Below are 21,778 nucleotides of genomic sequence, written 5' to 3'. Positions count from 1 at the left end.
TATTTTTCAAGTGGTGTTTTATTGAACTCTTCGCTTTTTTTCCTTTTCCCTTTCTTCTTTTCTCTAGCATTTTTTGTCACTTTCTCTTCCGCTTCCAATGTACGTTTGTCTGTATATTTGCTTCCTGTCTTCCATTCCCTTTATGCTCTCTCTATATTCTTCCATGGCATTTCTCGTTCGCTCGCGTGTACTAGTGTGCTTTTGCAAATGGAAAATAGGCTTTGCTATTATTGGGGAAAGCGCCATTGTAAGGGTTAGCAGCCGTTATGTGCCCAGTAGTTAGTAGATATATGTATATAGCGGTTGTTTGTTTGTTTTGCAATTGCAATGCGCGTGTTAGTCTGCTCTACTTATTTATCACTAGCTCAAGTTGTCGCCCCGCAAGACATCGGGAAGGGCAGTAAGTGTAGCAGCCCACAACTAATATTGCTTGTTTGCTATGTCAAGGTATGTTTGTTTGTGTAGTAGTTTTCTTTGCAGCTTGCATCGCCAAACAGTATGTAGCTGTGAGTAGTTTATCGGATATCTACTTTCAGTAGACGATTTCCGTCCGCCAATCGCCGCACTGTGGTTGCACGACGATGCTACACACAATGGTTGAAGATTAGTTGTTGTGTTTCTTACATGTTTTCACACACAGATCCACATGCGCACATCACATTTTTAAATCTGACCTCTTCTCTGAACGCACACCAGCGATGGATGCGCAATATTATCTCTTGCTCTATTCACACTATTGCAATTTATTCGGAATTCACCCATTCTATGTGTGTTTTTTTTTCAGTTATGGGAGGGGGTAAATGGTTTAACGTTTGCGAATGTTACGTCCTGCGGCCATCCTCTACTCGAGCTTGGGTGCTGCTGTGCACATGCGTGTGAGTTCAGTAATTGTCTACTGGTTTTGCTTACGCTATTGCAATGTGTGTTTTGCACTATTTTTATCTGACTCTTGTCTGGCGATCCTGCTGCACTCACACGGTGAACCTGCTCACTCACCGACAACACGCGCGCACACACACACTCTCTGTACTAATTCATGCTTTCGATCCTACTGATAGTTTATGTTTTTGTCCCGTGTTGCCTAGTTGCATTTATAACACCACCATAATTATACTTCCCGTTTAACCCTGCCACTTCTTCTTACACTTTTCTATCTTCTTTTCGCTCTGTCTCTTTTCCACCAAACATGCGTTTGCTTTGCCGGTAAAACAGAGATGAAGAAAAACGAAACAAAAATGATAAATCAAAACAAAGCTTACGACAAAAACCGAGCAAAAACTGAAAAAATAATAATAAACACACTCCTCCTCCTCCTCCTCCTCCTATATATCCCCAGCTTCGATTCCGTTTTATCAGACGCCCTTCCGGAAAAAATAACCCCCTCACAACGGAGCAACAGGCCACGCACGGCTCTCAGAAGGAGAATGAGCATGGGGCCGAATGGTGGACACCCCAAACGTCGCATTCGCCAAGCCAACACATTCCTACGCCCGGTTCGGTTGTTTTCTTCATTGTTTTCTGCTCACAGCTTATAGCAAACGGTTGATCGGTACCCGGGAGGGGGGAGGCAAATGGGATGATCTAGTCACTTTCGGCACGCATACCGCGCACCTCACCGACATGGCGCTGTTTGTCCAGCTCCTCTTTGGTTTTGTCCTCCAGCTCACGGATGTCCTGCATCGTCAGTCCGTGCCAGCTGTCCATCCAGCAGAACACTTGCCTAAACAGAAACCAGGAACGGAGAACATGGAATGAAAGTAGTGCATTAGTACACAGGTGGCAACATAGATGATGTAGTAGGATGGCAGGCAAATCTTCCGCCTTACCGGTGGAATATGGTGAACAGTCTCCGCTCCGACTTCTGGATGAAGTTCTCTATTCTGGACTGCAGCCCGAACCATTTAAACTCGCAGGTGACCAGCTTATAGCAGGTCATTACCGGCGACACGCTCTTCTTCCAGTCCGGGCCGACCAGCGGGCCACGGCCAGTTTTCTTCGACTTGAACCTAACGGAAGCGGGAAAGAATTAGGACCAGTTGCAGGATTGTTTTGCTACTTTCACACTTACTTCGTGGGATCCTCCGTCTCTCTGTAGTCCGTCTGCGAGACGGGATCGTTTGCAATGTCGATGTGCACCACGTCGCGCTGCTTTAGCTTTTCCGGCGTCAACTCATGGGCCTTTTGGCGGATTCGTAACAAACGTACCCAGAGAAACCATTGCGGTTTTGGACGCACGCGACGGTTGGTTGGTTTGGTATTGGTTGATGTGGTTAGCAGCCGAACACGACGTACACAACATCCACGGTGACACATTGATTGGCGGCAGTAGAAGGACGTGAGATATTTAAGAAAGCACGTACAATACACGCGTACGGGTGGTGGAGGGTGTGTTGTGACGCGAATATATATATATGTACGCAGCATAGGGTATATAACGGCACATGGTGGCGGTGTTGAGTGTACAGCGGGGAGGAGAAAGAAAAAGTACGTTAGTATCGAAAAAGCACTTACAGCTGCTGCGAAGAAAGAAGCGTTACAAACATTAAGACGCACACAGACGATCGAAAAGGCTGTTTGTTTTTACAGCACATGTAAATGTAAATCTGATAGTCCTAACAAACACACACACACACAGACACACTATTGGTTGCTTTAGTCTAACAATATCACTCAATATTTAAAAAAAGCTATAAACAGCAGCTCTAAAGATGTAAGTTAATTGTTTCAAAACATTCCAAACAAACTTTCTAATATAATTTTAGATTGATTACAGCGATAGAAGTAAATAGAGTAAACAGTTTTTGTTTGTTTGTTTAAGCTGTTTGTACCCTGCCTGTTATTCTATGTCATATTTCTGCAAGTAGGTACTGACTACTAGTAGTAGGTTTTTATATTTAAAGCAAGTAGGTACTGACTGACACTACCGGTGTTTGAATACTTGGATTATACTTTGTCATTTACTATAGGTATTTAAGGTCATTCAAAAGTTTTATGATTTGATGAGTGCATTTGCCCTTATTGTATACAAAAGACACTACAACTTTAGCTTATTTTGGCAGAAAATTAATCTTTTAACGAATCAATGCATAATCAACTTCCTTCACTTAAAGTAATGCATTCAAGCGAACGCGATTTCATTTTCCAATAAAAAGTAAAGAGTGTGTTGTATTTCTTTGAAGAATACTTTGAAAGGACCGCTGAACGATTTACCACAAGTACTACTACTACCTAAGTGCGAAAATTGAAGCGTACGGACAACACTCACATTAGGTTGATCGCCGGCATCGGCGACGTGTAATGATTCGATACAGATGATGAAATTATCCTTCATGTAGCCGGGATTCTGAAGCCGGGTGGGCCCACGTGTAAATGCAGAGTCGGGTGGTGGCAGTGGGGGATAATGCCAGCAGCAGCGGTGGTAGCGCAGATGACGATGTGAGTGCGTATGTGTGGGTGTGTGTGTGGGTGTGCGGTTTGCGGGGGACGCATCGTGTGCCACGCACGGGACGATCATTCCGGCGCACGTGTGGGAAGCACATCACACAGGTGTCGTTGGGAGAAGGGAGCAGGTGGACGGCCAAAGGCGCATCAACGGGCGGCATGTTTGAAGGCGGGCGAAGCGATATCGTAGGTAGATTTAAATGGATGATAGTGGGAAAGATGGGAGGGGAAAGGATGTGAAAGTGCGAATATTGTATGTGAACGAATTGGCTCATCGGACGAAAGGTTAATCCGAATCATCGTGATAGTCACCCAGTGTGGGGAGAGGTGGGGGGCAAGCAAAAAGCGATCGGAACGGATCACACCCAGAGATCCAACACGTGATGTGGGCGCGATGGTAATGATATCAGGTTTTAATGCATTGCAATCCACCGGATAGAGTGTACATACAGCGCGTAACAATATTATCAAAGAAAATACAGGTGGTCCGTGTTTCCAAGTTTAACATTTTGTCGCCGAAAATTGCAAGTTTATATGGCCATGCGTTTCGTTCGTTCGTTAGTTCGTATAACAGACATCATCATTGCCCACATGTTTTAGTCCATCGTCAAACGGGCAGGCAGCAAACATGGCCGTCACGACAGCAACGACAGCAGCATGGAAAGAGAGATTGAAGAACGAACCGAAACAAAACAAACGGCAAAACGAAAGCAAAACATGGACCGTGCAAAAATAATAAAATAAACGAACGGAACGAAAATATAACAACACAATCAATCAAACAAACAAACGAAAGCCAATCCGAACAAACCAAACATAGGCATGATGGAATGAGTATGATGGAACCGGGAAAAAGATGAATGGTGGAAAGAGGTGATGGTGAGAAATAAATAAAATAAAATAAAAAGAACAAAAAGAGCATAACATTAGTTCACACCATATCCAGCTGCACTTACGTTCTCGAGATCGTCGTCACCATCGATACTGTACGTGTCGATCGTGATGGTCATCTTCTCCTTCATCCAATTGGGATTCTACAGGGATTTTGATGTTGGTAAATCATTATAGATTATAGAACATTACACGAAATTATCCATACTCTACTGACTAAAGCTGTTTGATTGTATACTGAATACGTTGTAACGTCCACGGCACAACACCTATCAACAAATGCTTAACACACGAGCCGTGTAAAACGAGATGACCGAAACCGTGTCAAAGGCCACATCTCTCTCTGTTTCCTTGCGTGAATAGACAAACCATTTCAGATTAGGTTTTAAAAATAGCTCTAACTTAATTGGAAACATTATCCCTTTTCTACTTTTTTGCCTGATCGTTCTTTTCTGTGGAAGCGCAGGTTCAAACTATTCCCAATCATACCACCGAAGGTAAAAAAACAAAACAAACAGGATAGCTTATTGGCTGAAGGATAACGACAACGGTACGGCAACGACGATGACGACCAGTAGGGGCACGGCAGGGTAGCATCGAATATCGAAATCGAATCGAAACACACACATTGGCTCAATTTCCGGGAGCGTCGTCCATATCCTTTCGGGCTGAAAACAGTACTATCATCATCATCATCATCGAACTTCACTCGAATGCTTACCCCAAACGGATCGTTTGGGAAACAACAAAAAAAAAAAACAGAGCGAACAACTGGATGGCGATAACTTTGTGCCAGTATACCGTTTTCAAAGACATAAAATTAAGCAGTTCGTGTTCAAATTTGCTTTTCTTCTTTCTGCAGTAAACTTTTAGCCTGCAATTCTATCAAACCATTTTCGCTCGTTCACACTGCGCCACGTGTGTGGTTCGATTGATGTTCGAGTCGCGTTTGCTGCCGGTACGACGATATTAGAGCGACAGTTGCGTTCTCTCTCAGCCTCGCGAGGACACTACCCCAGCATAATGCTTTATCGACTGTAAGCGATGCTTAAACCGGATAGAGAAGTATCCTCCGTTCGTTCGTTCGTTTCGCTTGTCTACGCTTTAACTTACGGTTATGACTGTCCGGCAGTACGGATATGCATTCCAGGCTTCCTCGTGCACTTCTAGCGATCCCTTGGGTGCGAGCAGCCGGATGAAGGCCGGTACCTTCGAGGCCAAATGATAGATTTTGTACGTATACTGGCCGGAATTGTACTTTCCACCTAAAAGTCAAATGGTTTTGGTCGGTGCCGGTGACCGAAAACGATTAGTAAAAATTAGACACATTTGCTAGCTGGTTTCATTCACTCTTTTTCCTCCTCTTACCGAGCAGTGGATAGTTGTCAAAGGGTTCATTTTTCAGCACCTCAATACCTTCGCCGCCACCGGTTTCGTTTTTGGACACTTCCGCCACGCAGTACAGCTGTGCTACTTGGTACTGTGTAAATAAATGAGAAAAAAGAGAGAGAAAAATACGATTAAGATAATCTATTTGTTCGCTGTAGGTGAATTAAATCTGCATCGTTAACCCAACCATTGTTATGCATCAATCTTCGTTAGGATTTCTATAACATTAACCACTAAAGCGTTATCCGGTCCATGGAATGAGAAATAATAAATCTATTTTTCTCAATGTTTGTCCTTTTTTAACACACACACGCGCGCAAAAACACCCCCACAGCATCATAACACCGAAAAGGATGTTCCAGTTTTGCTATCAGCATCATCATCGTCATCAGCATGAAGACAGCATGATTTATGAACAATTATCAAATGAACTGTGCAAAACATCACCTCCACCCTCTGCACACACACACACGTCATCATCATCCTACAGCCAAGCCAATTTCCCATTATAAACCGATTTTACTGAGAGTGGGCCACAAGGGGGCAAACGCCATAAAACATTGACGCAAAACCGGAGCCGAAAAAAAGGAAGCATACACAAAAAAACATACACACACACACACTGCAGACACACAAAAAGTGTCGGGCCAAATATGCAGCAGTAGCCCTAAATGGACGTTTATGGGGCGGCCCTGGAACGTACCGACGCACACACGCACACACACAAAGCGAGATTCACTTAATGGAGTCAAAGTTTAAATGGAGCACAACCACTTAATCCCTTACGATCGTCGGCTGTACTGCAAGGTCAAACGCACCGAGAAACCACTTTAATTTAAGAAGTAAAGCTGGAAGAGATGTTTTTATTACATTGTTTGTTGTTTAATTTGTTTCAAATGCAATAACCATACAGGATATGGGAGCTCCTACGTATGCAAACTCGTTTAGCACATCTCGGAAATCAAGTTTCAATCACTTTAAGCATTATTTCCACATTTTCTCATCACTTCTTTCCCCGCTTAACATCTGAGAGCACGGTCTAAAGTTTTGTAGAACGAGAAGATTACATGTAACCATGCCGGGCCCTTTCTACACTGCACCCGAACTGTGCAAAGGGCACGGGAAAAGTTTCTGCTAGTGACACTAGTTGGCTGCATGATGCCATTATAATGAAACACGCTTCAGCACCGCTCGCCTCTTGCGAAAACTAGCGTTAACCCTTTCTGCTACTAGCTCGAACCATAAGAAAGGTAATAAAAGTTTCAAATTAAACGTGTCCATGCACAGCAAAATCCAACAATTAATAAACTTCTACTATTCTCGGACTGGGCTGCTCCGGAGCAGCGTTGTGCCGCTAGCTGTAATGGAAAAAGCTACAAAGCAGTAGAGGAAAACACCAATTCCAACTTTAAGGAAGACACACCAACACTATTTAAGCTCAAATCAATAAGCAGTAAAATGTGTAAAATGCGTGCAATCTGTGCTCCCTCTTCCCGTTTGGCAACCTCCATGCGTCAATTGATCCCATTTTAAATTGGACATTGGAAGAAGGCTGGCGCCGGCCTTTGGCTACACCCGGCGGTTCTTCCGTTTTCTCTGTTTTGCCGTCTGCAACAATATATTACTCTCTGTCGCCTCTATTGCTCTCTGTCGCCTTTTAAATCCAATATCCTGCTTCCGCTTCGGGAAGCACTTCACTGCACAAACTTCAGGGGATCAAGATGGGATAATGCCAATGGACAAACATAGAAGCACTCATTTCAGACTTTCTATGCACTCACTGATGCTTTTCAGATTATCATGGCTTATTCGGTAAATAACAGCATGAATGTAGCAGAAGGAGAAAAAATATATAGCTTTTAAGTTGGAAAAGAGTAGCCTTTAATATCGCCATCGTACGTTTAAACGTTTAAAACCAAACATCCACGTCTCTCGGTGGTGTTAATCAGGCTAAAAATAGAACTGAGCTTTCATTGAAGAGAACTACCCCCCATCCTCATCGGGTGTTGTTTTATTCAGATCTCCAAGCGAACGTCAAACGTCGGAAGGACTGCTGCAAACGTCGTGGCAGTAAACAGGGAAGGAGACGGAAAGAAAAACAAAGTATATTATGCACTACACTAAACACTAACGATCTTGAGGATTTTCCTCACCGTGGCCCATTTAAAACAGGACTCGCCTTACTTCTCGGCCAAAGTGTCGTGACGGCACAGCCCCAGCCCGGGTGTGCACCCATACACAACGCGTCGTTCGGTTGACGTGTCCCTGATTGTCTACATTATACGCTGATTTTTACTGTAAGGCTATGTATTTCCCTCCTAGCGTAGTGACGTAATGCTACACATCTACCCCAGGCAAGGGGCAGGATAGCGAGCGGCAAAGTGTGGAGGGCCCTCCTCCTTCCACTTTCCTGGAAAAGCTTTTTCCGGCTCCGTCTAAAGAAAACCCCCATCATCCTTCCTCCCTCCCGCCAAAGCTCTCCCAAGGGAAGTGTGATATTTATAGACAAATCACGACAATTCCCTTCCCACGCTTCCGGACTCGGGTTTTGCAGTTTGTAAACGAAGCGACACCACACCATCATCCGCTAGCTTGCCTCTAACCTGCGCACCCCCGAGAAACGCAGACCACGTGGTCAATCTACACCGCAACGGTGCGCATACACTGTACACACCAAGGGAGAGGGGGAGGGGGGGGGGGGGGGAAACACGCTTCCATCTGAAAGCTTCCGAAGGTTGGTGAAGCGAAGAAATTCGGCATTGAAAAGGAGGCAAGAAAAATCAGACGCAGCACCTAGAATGCCGTATTTAAAAGGCAAGAAAGGCAACTCACGCAAACTCAGGCGGAGGAGAGATGAAGAACGAAAAAATACAAGAGGAGCGGAGAGGACAATTTCAGTATATTATTGATTTGTTTCTCCCTACCTTCTGCCCTGTTTTCTTTTCGCCCAAGGGGGAAAAAACGGAATTTCCTATGGGACGATTCAAATGTAGGCAGCTCTCGTCCATGCTTCGCCCTCGCAAGAGAATACCAATGGGGATGGATTTGATTTTTCCTTTCATCCATGAACCACAAAAAACGGCACAACAGGAACACGTAAAAGGTGTTAACATTACCGAACATAATTCGTGCACCAGGCGGTTAGCACTCAACCGTGCGGGCACTTGTAAAAGTAAAAGCGTTTTGGTAGAGAAAACGATTCCATTTTCGTTTCGACAAACCATCAAACTGATAGCACCAAAACAAGCAAATCAGGAAAGGCGAGATGTTTTTTTTTTACGCAAACAATCGCCCCTTTTCCAAGTCTTGCAGTGACTTTCATTGACTGAAATCAGTATCGCGGGTCAGTATCTCGGCTCGGCCACGATAAGCCTTCGCACCGTCCTTCGCAATGTTTGGGTAGAGAGAATATTACACACGATCGGCAGGACCTGGCCGCCTTCCTTCCAAACCAACGGAGCACAATATAAAGCACACGCTGCCGCCGGAGTCTTCTCGGTTCCGTTTTGTTTGACTTGCGGATGAAATATTGTGTTTGCCGGTGCGTTTTATTATGATTTCTCGGCTCGCTCGTTCCTGCTGCACGTCCCTTTTGCCTTGCTCGCTTGCTTCTTTTTCTTGCAGGGAGAAAGAACTGAAAGTACGAACATGAATTAAATATTTCATCACGTCCAAGGGGGAGTTGGGGGGGGGGGGGGGCGTGAACAGGAGGCAGCAGCATGCTTTATGCTTTCATTTTCGCGAACTTTTCCATACCCTACTCTAAAGACAGATACTTCACCATCGGCACCAGCAGCTCACACTCAATAGCAAGTCGTCATCAGTCCCTTTCCTACGTAGTAGGACGATTCAAACAACCGTACTCTTTTTTTACAATTTGTTTCCTTCTTTGTAGAGGCCCCGAGGCGAGTTAGATTACAGGTTGGGAGGGGATGAGGATGTGTTCTTGTTCAAAGCGATCCCAAGCGTGGCAAGGAGGAACGAATTATTGCAAGGTGATTTCGCCATACTGATTCTCCCTCCTTCGGGGTTTCACGCCAACGTGCCTAATTGCTGAGATTTAGACGTTCTGCACATACTACGTACTGGGTGCATTGGAGAAAGCGTAAATATTAACGCCCTAGCAGCTGCTGATGGAACTTGCCGTATGTGCGAGCTCAGTGTGCAACGCGGTGGGTGTTCCGGTAAAGATTGCTTTTGCTTGAGTTATGAGGTGCATACACATATTGCACGATAACAACAAGTTCTCTTTTGGGCTTGCCACTTTCGGGAGCAAAAAAGGATGCTTCTCTACCTCTGTTCCAAAGCTCAAAGAGCATTCCAATTTGCAAAGAGCAAATACGTAATGAAGAGAAAACAACCCAAACACCAAAAGTCAGATACACTATATCCCTCCCCATTGCAAACGGAGCGTACATAAGGGAATTTTCCACCCATGAGACATGATGATGATTTCGTTTGATACATCATAGTTTCAACTTCGGCACCGGGCTCGAGATGCTTGGGCGATTCTAGATAACTCCACAACAACAGCAACAATCCCCCCTAAAACCCTACCGTGAATTGTGAAATTTATGGAAAAAACAACACGCATACACTTCTTCATCTCCCACGCAACATTTCCCGTTCAGTGGGTGCAGGCACGCGCGTCCCCCTTTGGCTGCTGCTGGTGCCACAATTTCTAGAAGACTGCGTTCCTTTGCCAAAAGAAGTCCACCCAAAAGAGTTTGGGGATTTTATCCGGAAGCGGACATCCCCATGTATGAAAAGCCAAAGCAGTTTCTCAACTGCTGTGTACATCGGCGTGTGGTAAAATGGTAAAACTACTCCCAGTGAAAAGAGTTTCATAAAAAAAAACACATTCTTCGCTTTATGTAACACTCTTTTTCCTGTGCCAGTTTAAAAAAATAAACAAGAAAGTGATTAATCATTAAAGCTCCAACAAACTTTCAACCACCGTTGCTGCATGTGATTGAAATTCAGCTTTCCTGGGAGCGTAACGAGCTGTTCAAGGGTATCATAATTCGCTTCTACCGCTACTGCTGCTGCTGCTGAGTGAATTCTGCCGAAAGCGAAAGGACGCAAAACTTCAGGCAGGCCAGCAGCACTAACCAAAAACCCACGCGCACGAACACGCACACACACACACACACACGGGTTCTTCTGCTGATGGTGGGTGGTGGCATAACTTCTTCTACACCGCACAGTAAGCAGAAATGTGCTTGCGTGGGAGTAGTCCCGGGCAGCCGAAAGATTAAATGGTCACATGTCATCAGCATATCCCCACCATCACCACCAACGATTCGGAGCAAAACATCGTGAAATAATGACGGTGAAAACCGTTTCATTTCCTTTGGTTCAGCAGCAGTACGAATCCGGTTCGAAGGACCAAACTGTGAGTGCGGCGCGGTGGAATGATGCAGTCAAAAGTTTCCGACTCTTGATAGTGGTGGTTTTAATGTGATTGGGAGAGATTTGTGGTAGACCTCAGGGGAGGGGGAGGGGCGGTCTTCTACATCACGTGTACCAGGTTCTTGCTTCTTGTTCTTGTTCTTGGTTCTTGTTCTTGGTAGTGTTAGTTTTACTGAATCTTTAAACTAGCTGACTGCTTACCTCTTCGACCGTCAATGGCAGCGTAACTCGACTGAAATGAAAGGAAGCAAAGGATACACGTTTAATAAATACTGCCATTCTATGTGTATGTATGTTAAACAAACGTACTGTTTGCCGTATATTGTGGTTAGTATTTGAAACATACTCATTCCCACCCACTCATAATTAGCGCCAAATTACATGCCGAGAATAAAAATCCACCCCCATGCTGAGCTGCTGATAATCGATAAATTACATCATAAACGGCCCAACCACCCTGCAGCTTCTTCGCCCCGTGCAAAGAGCTGCCACGGTATCATAATCAAATCTTGGGCTCCCATCACCAACATCGTCATCAACATCATCATCATCGATTGAAATTGATCAGCTAAACGCGAAGGAAAAAACAACAACAAAACACCCATTACATAACACATCGCAGGTTCACTCAGAGAGGCGATGGTGCGTGTGTTTGTATGCGCACTCTTGGCCTCTCCAACAGTGACGTCGTTGTGGTGTTTGCTGCTGTTTCTGTACGACGGCGGTGTGTTGTGAAATGGAAAACACATCCTACGCCAAGGAGCAAAACTATAGAACCGCTCCAACAGCACATACCAAGGCTGCTGCCGCCTTCTTCAGCGGATTACACACACACACAGAGCACACAAAGGGCAACGAAGTGAGAGAGAGTGAGAGAGAAAATGAATCACAAACGTGAGATGAATACTCCAACGGTAGTACACAACACCACGGCCGTGAATGAACGCTGCTGCTGCTGCTCACATACGCAAAAGCACGGCGTCCAACGGTGAGAGGTGAGATGCTGCAGTGAGCATTGACACCTGTGCTTGTGGAAAACGTGTCATAATGGAAAACCACCACCACGTGCTCGCGCGGTGCACAAGTGGGGAGTTTAAATTTTTCTAACAAGGGAACAACAATAATAACATGTAATGTTTAATTAACAATTATTTTTATTTGCTAGAATCGACCTAACAAAGTCCCGCTCATGATTTGAACCGTCGATCTGTAGTGCGTAAGACCGATGACATTACCACTGCACTGTGGCAACGCTTCCCGCGCTGTACGTTTATTTCCCACTAGATGCGGAGTTTATTCTATCGAATTAGAGATCAGCGACACTATTTGGCAGTATACGCGCCGAAAAGCATATACTGCTACTAAAACGAAATTAAATATTGACACAGAAAAGATGAACTTTTAGAGTTTGTTGCGTTTGCACATGTTTGCGCCCAAAAAAAAGCGACCTGTCTATTAAGCTCGTATGGCATCGTTCCCGATAAGGAGTGACAATGAAATTGCAATTATCGGTTTCAGCACAGAGCCGGAAAGGTGTTTTTTTTTTTTTGCTCAGCCCGATTTCTGGTCCAACACTACCCGGTGGTCGCAATCAAGCGAGCAAACCAAAAAGTCATTCGACCAAAGCCCTCACAACACGACAGTGAACAGCGAAAAAGATAACACGCGTACGGTACCGGCTGTACGGCGCGGCAAAAGCGGGGTTTCCTTTGGGAGCAGCACACCAAATACCCTTAACCATTCTGCCACCCCTTTTCCCTACCGAAATTTGGTGCAAGAATAGGAGTAACAACAATAACAAAAAAGTGAAAATCATCATCAACACCCCTCCCCCTCCTCACGTGGGGCTTCGAATCGATAGTAATAATGCTGCTGGGCGCGATGTATTCGTACCCTTAAGGGTGTTGTGAGCCAGTGTGTGTATTGGGAGGGATTTTTTATTACGATTTCGTGTTATCAATATCCAACACACTTATCCGGCTAGCATGTGTTGCGTAACATGGTACGCTCCGAGGTTAACGGTTTGGGAAATGATCCAAAATGGATCGTGGAAGGTTTCACACAGCCATACAAAAAAGTGCCATGATTTTGCAACTACTCGATTGAATCTAAAATATTTTTAAAACTTTACTACAGTGTGCACTAACACATAAAGAGACAGCACAAATACTCTTCGCCCGCAGTGCTACTACTTTCAAACAGCTCGCGATACAAATGTTCTCCAGCACAACAATTAAGCTTCAAGATTGAATCATGACCTGGCTATGAATAGAACATTGCATCGCTTCATGCATAAGTAAAAGCGAAGGAGAAGTAATGTAAAAAAAACGTACACTACTTACTGGGTGAGAACTAAGCACACTCCATTAGTAATTGTTTCATTGTGTGCTCCTCTCCCAGTTACTGGTTTCCTGCGTCATCGAGATTGTTTCATCGCTTACACTTAACAGAGTCAAGAGCTGCGGCAGCAACATGCAACAGTATTAAGCTTGTGCCACATAAAAAAAACGAATCAAACGAATCGTTTAAACGTGCCTCAATAATGTATGCTTCGCCAAAGCAGCAAACACTAAACCGAACTGGCACAACCAGCGCAAATGTAGAGCCACAGTGAGTGAGGCAAAAAATCACGACCTCAGCTTTATGACGTTCGTTGTGCCGTGTTGTCCTCGCGAGAGGGCACACCGGCAGCAATGGTTAGCTTCCCGGTGGCCCACATGTGCCGCCGTGCTAATAATGCTCGCCTAGTCCGACGCACGACGATGCCATACAACTGTGTGCGCTGCGTGTTTTACCCTCAATACCCTCCTCCCCGAACCCCGGCAGCGCGAATAACGACGTTCAAGGGAATGGTCGGTTGGTAGGTTTGGTTCATGGACGGCCACGTTATCCTCGAAAAGCGTCGTTGTCGTTAAGCTCGCGAATTATTGCTCCCCGGGAACGGGTCACACAACGGCTGTGCCACCTCTATCGCGTTCTAACAAAATGTTTCACGGAGTGTGCTGAAACTGTTACTTCCGTTTTTTATCACCCGCTAACCACTTATTCATCTTCATTAAGGCACCGATCGAGAAAGAGTTTATGGTCTTTGCAGAGCAAGAAGCGAGCCGGTCTTATATAAAAAAAGCGCGCATGGATACGATGGAGGGCCAGTGGCACAAGGTGAACAGTTTTTCCCTCTTCTCGACACCGCCATCCTCGAAGTGGCCTACCGACCGGCCCCCCCTTCCCTCGGGGGTTGTATAGAGATAATTGCATTTTCTTCCAACTCTTGCCGCATGCTTTACATTGACCGAAACACACAAACACACAAGACCTCCGGTAATACGCGTGCGTCCTCAAGTGTCTCTACAATTACAAATGATGTTGCATGCCCGGCATGAAGGTCGCACGAAAATTGAAGGGAAAGCATTGAAATCGGATATGAAAACATGGCTTGCAAAAACGTTCAAACGGAAAAGTTAGCGTAGCACATAGCGTACTAATCTTTTTCCTCTAAAAATATCCCCCAGAGGAATTATAGGTTCAAGAAGGAAAAGTTTTTCACCACCACCACCGAATTGAATAATTAATCGTCGGTCGGATAAAGCGGGATATACACGCGGTTGGCCCCATCAAGCGAACACAAACCAAGCCGAAAACCAACGATTAGAGCAACATTATACGCACACAGCAATAGTAGCGGGCAACACCGTAGGCCCTGACTACTCACCAGAGGTAGAGACGGTGTACGGGCGATATGTAAATATAATCCCCACAACCGGAGCCAACTGAAGCCAATTAACCTTCCTAGAAGAGGCTGCGCACGTTAGGCACGATGACGATTAATCGATCGCGGCTTGCTCTGACCACACACACACACACACACACACAGAGCTGTGGCCGATGCTATCGTTGTGGTGGTACTGAAAACGACGCATGAAACCGGCTGCCTGTCTGAAAAGCTTTATCATTTGCAAAGCAAGCGCTCTTCCGGCAGCTTTATGCTCACTGACTCCGCACCATCTTATTAAGCAAAAACGGTTCTGATTACGTTCACGTTCGACCGGAAGGTGAGCGTGTACGATCGGATGCTGCGAGCGTGCGAGTTGTTTTACAAGGTGTTAACCTTTACTTTTGTGTCAGTGAAGTTTCGTTACTTACATCGTTGCATGGGTGCATGAAGCCCTAGTGACAGTTGGGCTGAAAGCTGACTCGAGAGAAACCCTGTACATCCAGTTGCTGGAAGTCGTCATTGACGATCAGCGCACACTGGATGATGCTCTTGAAACGATAGTGAGCGTGCTGGAGCCCTCTGCAGACATATCTCTGGGTACAGATGATAAGGTGCATCTCGATTTGCTTGCGATTACCATGAACAAACAAGGGATTGTAACTGGATGGCTTTCGACACTAAACTTTCGCTGTCCAAGCGATGCCGACACTTGGCAAAGTCAATAGCGAATGATCTATTTACAGGGGCTTCTTTGGTACTTTGTCAGCTAGCCACACGTATGGAAATTTCTATATTGACTCTATTATTGGTCTATTGATAATTGAATACTACATTACAATACATCCCAGATAAAGACTTCCTCTATTTCCTATAATTCTATATTTGAACATAGAATGAATACGTTGTGTATTCACGCCCTTCTAACCACACAACGCACGTCAACGTCACGTTGAAACCCGGTGGAACCAATAAAGGCCACGCAATTGATAATTTTAAATTGATTTTCAGATGATGATACCTCCAACCCGAACCCGAACCTCATTTTCAGTGCAACGTGCCATATACAACGTATTCCCCATAAAACACGCACTTGCCTCCCGCTCAAACGTACCGTCAAGCCTTACCCACAAGTTACACTTCTCTCAAATTAGTCAGCAAATCCGGTTCGAACTTATCAATCTTTAAGTCGTCGCACAGCGCCGTCACAAGGGCCACGACACCACCGGTGCCGAGATAAATGCGTTTGCACCAAGAAACCGGCATGTTAGCATTATTGGTGGCTTTATCGCAAAATAAACCATGCCACGATGACAAACTTGGACCAACTTGGTCTACGCCAGCCCCCCCTTCTCTACGCACTGATAAAGCCCAAATTGAAGACACACGTATGCCGCCTTCTTGGATGAAGTTCCTAGGGCACTCGGAGCTAATCGATTAGGAGGCGAGACGATTTATCAAACTAATGGTGGATTGTTTTAAACTGAAGCAAATCATTCATTATTCAAGAGTATCCTTGACAACAGAACTATAGTGACGGCCAATGAATCATTTAATGTTTTTTTTTTCCAAATTCTTCCCCAAACTGATAACAAGACAAGTGCGGTCCGATTGCAACAATATTCGGTGCATTACGTGTAGTACATTGCACTAAAAAAGCCATTAAGCATCGTATTTCATTTCATCCGCAATATCGCTATTAAAGGACTATCTTAATTATTATAATATTTTTTATATCACAGCAATACCAAGCAAAAGAGCAATGCTTAATATTCATTTCCAAAATTTTCCATCCATCACGCACACGTCTTTATGTACAACTGGAGGGGGGGAAAAAGCACCCTTTTTTAAGTGACGCTCATTATGGAGGGTATTATTTAAATTTAATTTTCCATTCTGCTCTCCTCCCTCACGTCTCCAAAATGTAGCTCTCGGAGCAATAAACACGAACACCAGCGTGCAGTCTAAAATTAGTGAACATTTTTGTGCCTCTGCCAATACTACAATTTTATCCATTTTTCGCCGGATGTGTTGCTGCTGCTGCAATTGATGCTGATTGGTTTGGCAATATTTCCGCGTGGAAAAGAGCAGTGGAACCAATTCCGAAACATCGATTCCACGATCGGGTAAACGCACCCCACGGCGCCCCCCGCCGGAATTATTATCGATCTCGAAAATTGCGTTTGTACATTGCCTTGACACCGGCCAAGGCCGACTTGATGATGCTTGTGAGATACGTGCAGGGTGAGTGAGATGGGTGCGATGGATTATTGGTGGATTCCATTATTCGTATCACACTAATTAATGTCAATTATGGTGCGAGAATACGACCCCGGGACAAGGTTGCGCGCGCTGCCGGTCGATTCTAAGATGCACGACCCCTCGAATAATACATCGCCTCCCCGCACAATTGGATTTAATTTGATCGACTCTGGTCAGAGGGTGTTGGAAATGGGCATGTGTGTGTGTGTGTTTGTGTGAGGATAATAATATCACTATTTCGAGCTGGAAATAGCGCCTTCCTATCTAGGGGCAAATGCACTCTCAGTCTTATAGCAAAGTTTATAGCGACTTTTCTCTTCGACCCAGAAAACAATAGCTCTAATTGCACCTCGCTTAATAAGCCTCGTGTAATCGCAAATGAGCCAAAGCTCAGCGATACGGCAGAAGATTGCAATAAACGTGACTGCATAATGAATTGCCAACAAAATCGAGCGTACAGGGAAAAATGGACAATCAACACATACACCAACGTGTTAACTCCACGTTTGGAGGAAGGTGCTCGTCCCTCGGCATTATTGGCGTGTGAAGTGCTCTTTTTCTTTTGAGCAATTGACGGATCGACGATGCATTGAAGCGGCATATGCTCGTCGATCGTCAAATCAATGTGGCGGAATGATGGTTCAGGGCAAAATGTCCATCGAATGCTGGCTTTGAACACCACATATTGAACACCACAGTTTTCTAGCGCAGTGAAGGGGAAAGTATTGGGTAAAACCGAACTACCACCGATGGTGTCGTGGTCGTGGCTGTACTATCGCTTATCAGCGCGAGGTGCCAGGAATGTGTGTGGGCCAAGCTATTACAGCTTATCGGAAATGGTGCTTTACATTGAACGCCATTGCAAACAAGCACATGCTTGGCTTGTTACTGGGACAGATTGGTGCTTTACTTTCAGTAGTTTTCATGTTACAATAATACATTTAGCAATTGGTAGAAACAGTATTCCTATTTGAATCTTATTATGTAGGTATAGGTTGGAAATGATCATGAGCCCATCATCCCCATCATCGCGGGCGGTGAGTAATTCATAACTGTTTTTCTGTTACAGATTTTATTTATTTTTTCTAAATTTTCTATCAAAACTTTTCCATTCATTCCCTTGTAGTTTTCCATTCATTCCCTTTTAACTTTTACCCCAAGCTCACTGGTGAGAAATTTCATCTCACCCAGGCGAGTCTGCAAAGCCTCTCTCACCAATCAACCACTTCTGCTCTCACCGCTGAGTGTTTGCGCTCTCTCTCTCTCTTTCGCGCGCGTTGTTTCGGGTTTCCTTCTCTCAATTTTCCTTCGCTCGCCGCTAGGGCATGTGTCAAAATTTATTGGCGGCGAAAAATCAATTTTTACCCAGCATTTTCTTTTGCCCACTTTTTGCGGCACCCCGCACCATATCCTCGCAAAAATCGATGTGTGTGGTAGCGGGGGCTGGCTGGAAACATTTGCCGACTGCTGCTTTGAATGGCGGAGACACCAACGGCTCACACTCTCCGGGGCCACAAATCAGTGGTGGTTATGAGGCGTTGGCCCATTCCACGAATAAATAATCTTCTAGCTCCCCTTAAGCAACTCGGACATTAGGGTGGGCGGGTTGTCTCGAAACACAAACACACAACCGACAGGATTCTAAATCGACGCTACGTATACTTACAATTCTTTGATCAACATTTTGCACCTCCTCGGAACGGGTTTATCTTCGCCACACAAAAATACGGCCTTTCCTTTCTGCACCAATCCTTTACAGCGAATGTCACTTTTGGATTAACTTCACTTGTGGTCTGCCGAAGGTGGTGGTGGGGCGACACACAGGGGGAAGCACACGGATCTGTGGAAATCTGCTAATGCTAACAAACCGGCAAAAAGGGAAAACACATGTACTCGCAACTGAGAAGCATCGGCACAACGGGAAGGAAGCGAAGAAAGGGGGGGGGGGGGGGAAGTTCGATCTTGGCTTTTCAAGACACGGTGAGGTGATACCGCAAATAAACACACTAACGTTGTTGCTGCTGCTGCTGCTGTTGCTAAATCTAAACAATTAAACCACACCAGCAGCAGCAGCACATTCTCGCGCACGTTTCCATCGAATTGTGTAACTGCTACACACTCGGGCGTAGCGAGATAAAGCTAATCGGTGCAAGAACACACCACACAGCCTTCCTGGATGAGCTGATGATGCTCGTTACCCTCGAAACCCTTCCCTTCGATCGAGCAAAGGCCACGCAAGAGTGCGTGCTACTGTCCTTCGTTTGTCTACTACTTTCGCTCGTGCAAATCCTGGGCTCGGTCTCGCGGTACTATGGCAACAGACGCATCATCATCACATGGGGAGGGGCATAATCAAGAGGAGCCTCCTTGCCAGCACTGCTAACGCTAATGAAGATGTTTGCGATGTGTGAGGTGGATGCAAAGGTACGTCGATAGATCGAACAGATGAAACCGGACGGTCTCTGCTCGCCCCTTTCTGTTGGCAGTTCGACTCTACACATACGTGACCTCACACACCGCACACACACACACACACACACACACCAATACACACCACGCGCCCAATCCGAACCGTTCTTTGTCGTCTTTTTCTCGGTCAACTCGCGCGCGCGACCGCACACACACACGATTTGCAACATCGAACGACATGTGTCGTCGGCGTGTTGTTGTTGCTGTTGTTGGCTGCTGTTTTGTTGCTGTCGTCAGCAGCAGCAGCAGCAGAACACTTGAACACGTAGTAGCCCCCCACGACTGGTAGGAAGGATATACCGGGGACAATGACAACACTGTTCGCCCCATCGTCCGTCCATTTCAACTTCTCTTTTTCACACGCTCCGGAATCGATGACTTAAGGCCATTTTTTCCATTCATTCGCAGGCGTTCCCGGATGTGGTTTGCAATCGATTATTCATCAGCTTTCTGATTCATTACTCCTTTCCGGGGACAGGGGGGCTTCAGGAGTACTCGATCCCGAAACACCCTTTGCGTTGAACTTAACCTAGAAAAAAAACACTCCACCGGTTCGAATTTCACGATTGCTACTGCTGCTGCTGTTGGGCTGGTTACTGGAGGATCTGAGGTGGCGGTGACTCACGCAATTTTTGCCAACCCCGTTCTTCTTTACTTTCCCACTTGATTATTTTCCTGCTGGGCGACTTCACTCCAGTCGGCGTGAACCTGTGGCCTCGCCGACCAATCACCCGGGGAAAGGGAGGGGAGGTAAGGAGCGAGCAATGTTGTATTTTCTTCGGTGTCGCGAAGGTGAACAGGGGAAGCAATGCGGATTTTGCCACTCACTAGGCGCAGCACTTGGTTGCTGTCGCCCCCCGAAAAAGTACACGCCAACACACTTACTCGGGGGAGTTGTCTTTTCGCTTGGGCAAAAAGAACGAACACGACACGGCACGAAATCTCTAACCGCACGGCACGATGCGACGAAATTAAATAAGATTTTTGCCTACACTTTTGTCTGATTCCGCGGAAACGCGAGATATGGCTCTCTCTCTTCTCGCAGAGGGTTTTCCAAGCATTGAACACGGCAACTAGAGGTCGTGGGGAGAGGTTGCTACATTCGGAACGATTTGACAATTGCGGTACCCGAAGGAGATGTGATTTGTCATACATACGGTACCGATTGGAACAGGCACTGTTCGTTGGTAATAGCAAAAAGTAGACTTTTTTGTATGCATTTTATTCAAAATTGAATGAATTTTACACAGCTGCACAGTTAGTTCATTTTTTTGAAGATGGCCTTATCAAACTAACAGGCAAACAGACAACAAAAGATCAAAATTTAAAACTTTATATGGACGTCAGTCTGAGTAAAGTTCCCACCTAGTCCGATTCCTGTATGAATCATCCTTCAGTGGCGGAAATTAACTAATCGGTTGCATTGCACAAGCAAGTTTGTTTTTCCAACGAAGCTGATCGATCATCAGTGTGACGACTGAGGTAACACTTTTTGGCTCAACCTTCCCTTCGCCGAGTCGAAACGTCAGTTTTCTGTCAGAGACAATTTGAAATTGATGTCAATATCAGTGTGGCCAGATTTTTTGGCGGTTTTCGGTAGGAGCGTCAAAATTTTATCGGTAATTTTCGGTAGGAGTTTCAATTTGTATCCAGCACGTCCAATTTCACCGCATCTCAAAAACTACAGACACGGGCCTTGGTTGTCTGTGTTGAACTTTTGGTTCTGGTTCCTATTGAATTCCATACTTTATATCGAGTTTACTGCATTAAATCATTTGGGAAATGGTTTTAGGACTTTTCGGACAGTATTATGAGAAAATCTGTGTCTTCCGGTAGGATAAATGAAAAATAGGTAGTTTTATGGTGTTCATATGTGAATCGTTAGGCTGGAAACAGACGAACCGAGATCGTCGCGGTACCGCGAAATTCGCGCCTTGTTTATAACAGTTGTAGAACAGTTGGGCTGTCAAATCTTCCGCGCCTCCGATCGCGCCTGCTGTTTCGCAGAGATACCAAGGATAATGTATTTAGAAGGTTGATTTTTATCGCTTTTGCTGGGCGACATTGTGGGGGACATCTGTCATTATCTGCATACAAATTTCATTACCCCGCACCAGCCCTTACCGATTTTTATACCGGAGCCCACGGAAGAGAAATGTCAAGTCGAGAAATGTCATTTTGTTCTGAACAACTTCACCTTGT

At 45.3% G+C, this 21,778-nt stretch overlaps 1 protein-coding gene across 6 annotated transcripts; it reads right to left on the bottom strand.

Moving 5' to 3' along the window:
• LOC1281167 (phosphatidylinositol transfer protein alpha isoform) lies at nt 1-20,688 on the bottom strand. 6 transcript variants are annotated; one of them, XM_321106.6, is made up of 9 exons: nt 20,462-20,688; nt 18,774-18,966; nt 11,335-11,365; nt 5,701-5,812; nt 5,446-5,597; nt 3,266-3,343; nt 2,069-2,178; nt 1,827-2,006; nt 1-1,720 (listed from the first exon to the last, which is right to left on the bottom strand). In XM_321106.6, exons 2-9 carry the CDS (start codon nt 18,788-18,790, stop codon nt 1,582-1,584), a joined length of 819 nt encoding a protein of 272 aa, XP_321106.4. In that variant the 5' UTR covers nt 18,791-18,966; nt 20,462-20,688; the 3' UTR covers nt 1-1,581. The 6 variants fall into 6 exon arrangements, with proteins under 6 accessions (XP_321106.4, XP_061499999.1, XP_003435977.1 ...); XM_061644015.1 differs by having other exon boundaries at nt 20,569-20,688; XM_003435929.2 differs by lacking the exon at nt 3,266-3,343 and adding an exon at nt 4,398-4,475 and having other exon boundaries at nt 20,462-20,648.
• Between the last annotated feature and the right edge of the window lie 1,090 nt (nt 20,689-21,778).

Source organism: Anopheles gambiae, chromosome 2, assembly GCF_943734735.2.
Source record: "Anopheles gambiae chromosome 2, idAnoGambNW_F1_1, whole genome shotgun sequence".
NCBI classification, from domain to species: Eukaryota; Metazoa; Arthropoda; class Insecta; order Diptera; family Culicidae; genus Anopheles; species Anopheles gambiae.
The sequence above is the reverse complement of the archived record's forward strand: the minus strand, read 5'-3'. Positions and strand labels throughout refer to the sequence as shown.